Below are 4,080 nucleotides of genomic sequence, written 5' to 3' on the forward strand. Positions count from 1 at the left end.
GTGGTGTGTAGCTAAAAACATTCTCACACGACCTCTAGTGACATGTCATGACATTAAACATAAGAACATATTATGGCTAAGGCTACAGTTATACACGTCATAATAATAATATTAAACATCCTGTCTGCTGACAGTCATCAACTTTTCTCTCTGGTTATCCTTGACCAGATGTACCCTGTAGAAACTCATAAGCATGACTAAGCATTTAACAGTCTAACTAGACATCCTTTCCCCACTAAACATTTCTAATACATACAATTACCTAACCAATATCTATCTGATTAAAAATACCCAACAGCACCGTCCAGGGAGGAGTTCAAACAATTTGTGTCCAGGGTGTGAGGGGTCTGCAGAAATCTTCTTGTCCCTCCTTTTGACTTGTGAGGTATACATGTCCTCCATAGAGGGCAGGCTTGCTCTGATGATCTTTTCTGCAGACCTGACTGTCCACTGGAGTCTGTTCCTGTCCTGTTTGGTTGCTGAGCCAAACCAGACAGTGATGGATGAGCAGAGAACAGACTCGATGATTCCTCTGTAGAACTGTATCAGCGTTGTCATCTGCAAACTTTAGGAGCTTGACAGAGGGGTCATTCGAGATGCAGTCATTGTTGTACAGTGAAAACAGTAGAGGGGAGAGTACACATTCCTGGGGCGCCTGTGCCGATTGTCCGAATGCTGGATGTGGTTTTCCCCAGCCTCACCTGCTGCTTCCTGTCTGTCAGAAACTTAGTGATTCACTGACAGGTGGGGGCAGGCACAGTGAGCTGGGTCGATTTGGAGTGGAGGATGTCCGGGATGATGGTGTTGAACACCGAGCTGAAGTCCACAAAGAGGATCCATGCCTAAGACCCTGGGGAGTCGAGGTGTTGCAGGATGTAATGCAGTGCTATGTTGACTGCATGGTCCACTGCCCTGTTTGCTCTGTAGGCAAACTGCAGGGGGTCCAGCAGGGGTCTATGATGTCCTTCAGGTGGGCTAACATCAGTCTCTCAAAAGGCAGAGTGTTTATTCTCAAACCTGCAGTAAAACTCATTCAGGTCGTCTGCTAGTTGATGGCTCTCCTCAGCAGGGGGGATGGTTTCCTGTAGCCAGTGATGTTCTTTAGGCTCCTCCACAAAGCTGAGGGGTCGTTGATTGAAAGCTAGTTCCTCAGCTTTTCAGAGTAGCTTCTCTTTGCTGCTCTGAACTCCGTTGTCATTGTGTTCCTGGCCTGGCTGTACAGAGTCCTGTCCCCACTTTTGTAGGCCTCCTCTTTGGCACGACGAAGCAATTTTGAGTCTTACTGTGAACCGGGGCTTGTTGTTGTATGTGCAGAAGGACTTTTTGGGCACACACACATCCTCACAAAAGCTGATATAAGATGTTCCAGTGTCAGTGAGTTTGTTCAGGTCTATAGCTGCAGTCTCAGATACAGTACACTCCAGTCTGTGCAGTCAAAGCAGGCCTGTAGCTCTGACTTAGCCTCCTCAGTCCAGCTCTTCATTGTTTTGACCACAGGCTTTTTAAGTTTCTGCCTGTAGGTTGGAATAAGATGGACCATACAGTGATCAGAGAGTCCAAGGGCTGCATGGGGGACAGAGCGATAGGTGTCTTTAATTGCAATTGCTGTGTAGCAGTGGTCCAGTGTGATTTTGTCCCTGGTGGGACAGGTGACGTGCTGTCTGTATTTGGGCAGTTTATGGGAAAGATTTGCTCTGTTAAAGTCCCCTAGAACAATGAGTGGAGAGTCAAGATGTTCTAGCTCCATGCTAGTGTTAGATTCTAACCTCTTTGTTAGAAATTAACCCAATTGGTGCGTTCGGTTTTAAATACACTCCAATCAGAATGAAACTCTAAATTTCACGGGGAGAATAAAAAGGTTTGCAATTGATCAAAAGAGGTCTCTAAGTCCGTGCTACCTGTCCTCTGTAGCACTGTGATATCTGTGCATCAACCTTCATTTATGTAGTGATTCCCCCTCCTCTCGTTTTCCCGGACAGCTCCATTAACAATCAGCTCTGTACACCTGGAGTCGCTGAGCCAAGTTTCCGTGAAGCATAAACAGCAGAGCATGCAAAGTCAGAGTTAGTCCTGTTGACAAGAAGGAGTTCATCCAGTTCATCCATCTGAATCTGAACATTCATCCAAAAAAACCTAGAAAATTTTTTTTCAGCTTACTATGACCTGGATGACTGAGAATCTGCGTGGACTTTAGGTAGAAATGTTAGTTTAGCTTATTGATCTTCATTTTCTGAAGTCCAGAGATTTTTCTGGACCAAAGTGGTGAACCAAACAATTGCCTGAGAGACAGGGGGTTCATGCTGGTGTGGTAGTGCATCCTTGGAAATGGTCTGGTAGACCTTGGTTGCACTTCAGTAGTATCCATTAAAAGTCTGTGGTTTCTGCATGCTAATTTTCTGCTCTGGTCTTTCATTTGCAGGGTTGCCAACCTCTATTTCCTGTTCCTGGCATTATTGAACTGGGTGCCAGTTGTTGAAGCTTTTCAGAAGGAAATTACCATGATTCCTCTGCTTGTGGTCCTCACTGTTATTGCTATCAAAGATGCCCTGGAAGACTACAGACGGTACTTGTTTGACAAGAAGATCAACAACAATGCAGTGCGAGTGTTCTGCGGGTGAGTGTACTTCTATCAGAGTACTGGCCATTTCCAGCAACAAATTCTATTTTATAACTTTCTGAACTTTTTGAACACTTACAGACTGCTAAGGTCATATATAGGGAAGAAACTGTCTCTGTGTTTATGATTGATTGACTTTTCGAAATGGGGGAATTTCCCCTTGAATGCTTCACATGGGGGGATTTATATACTTTGGGCAGATACTACCTGTGAGCTTAACTGCAGTTCTTACCTAGTCCTGTTCTTACCTTAAATTACATTTCATCAATCTGATCCACCTTAAGAAATTCTCAGAACCATTGCTGTAATTAGTCTCTTTCTCCTTCTGCTCTCTTGAGCTGTATCAGTGTCCTTAGTCGTTTTTGTCTCCCTTTTCTCTTGTCCTCATGTACTATTATTCCCCTGTCCTCTGTCTCCTCCATGTCCAACTTCCTAGCATAAAAAACTGTTCTAAGTGAGGGACCAAACTCTGAAATGAAATGCTGCCTGAGTGGCAACCTAGAGTTGATGTTTTGTAAGCGGGGCTGGTAAAAGGTGCAGCACCATACATTTTACAAATGGAGCAGCTCATTTCACCATTGTTAAATTAAAGCCACAGATATATTCTGAGCCAGTTAGCCTGAAACGTCTGCTGAAACGTTACTGTTACCTGTCTGAGGAACCTGAAGATTAAGGATCAGCATTGTTAACGTTGACGTCACTGACACAGCAGTTTGTGCTAAAGTTAGTCCTTTTGGCTTTCCTTTTTTTCATGAGCGGTTTCCACTTCAGTTGATCTGGATTTATATTTTAGCCAGCAGTCCATGCTCACATTCCGTCTGTCTGACGGACAGAGAATGTGTGCGTCTGTGTGACAGACACAGGGAGACAAGACAGAGCAGCTCATTTTCCTCCAAAAGTAGAAGTCACAGACCACAGATTCTTACACAGTTTGCAGAACATGGTAATATAGCATTTGAACATGTGCGACAACAGTATTACCCTGTCAGAACTGCATGAGTTGACATGAGAGGAAACATTTCTATAGGGGCTGAACAAGGGACCTAAAACTAAATGCATCCAATTAAGAAACAATAAAAGATACCAACTTCTGGACAGTTCTTGGTCTAGGATTTTCATAATCGAGAGGAGGAATCACTGTTGTAAGCAGCACAATGGTGATGTGATTGATAATGAAATGGGAGGAGTGTAAGCTGGAAACAGTCAAAATCGCAATGTTAAATTTTATCAACTATTGTTCAAAAGGTACGTTGAATGGAAAAGCAGTTTTAGACCAAAGCAATAATAATAATATGGATGAGAAGAAGAAGCCTATGAGAGGAGTACAACAGTAGTGAGTGTGCTGTAGGTCAGACAGAGGAGTTCAAGGTGGAGGTGGGGCTACATCAAGGATCGGCTTTGAGTCCCTTCTTGTTTGCTATGGTGATGGACAGGTTGACAGATGAGGTCAGACAGGAATCTCC

General features: G+C 43.9%; 1 protein-coding gene across 1 annotated transcript in view; it reads left to right on the forward strand.

Annotated features, from left to right (window-relative positions):
* Window positions 1-4,080, forward strand: part of atp10d (ATPase phospholipid transporting 10D) — a 61,120-nt gene that overhangs the window by 10,596 nt on the left and 46,444 nt on the right. The window contains exon 3 of the mRNA XM_020599169.1: window positions 2,420-2,614. Within this exon, the coding sequence (XP_020454825.1) occupies window positions 2,420-2,614 (195 nt within the window). The remainder of the gene's footprint in view (window positions 1-2,419; window positions 2,615-4,080) is intronic.

The sequence above is a fragment of the Monopterus albus genome, unplaced genomic scaffold, assembly GCF_001952655.1.
Source record: "Monopterus albus unplaced genomic scaffold, M_albus_1.0 scaffold40.1, whole genome shotgun sequence".
Taxonomy (NCBI): domain Eukaryota; kingdom Metazoa; phylum Chordata; class Actinopteri; order Synbranchiformes; family Synbranchidae; genus Monopterus; species Monopterus albus.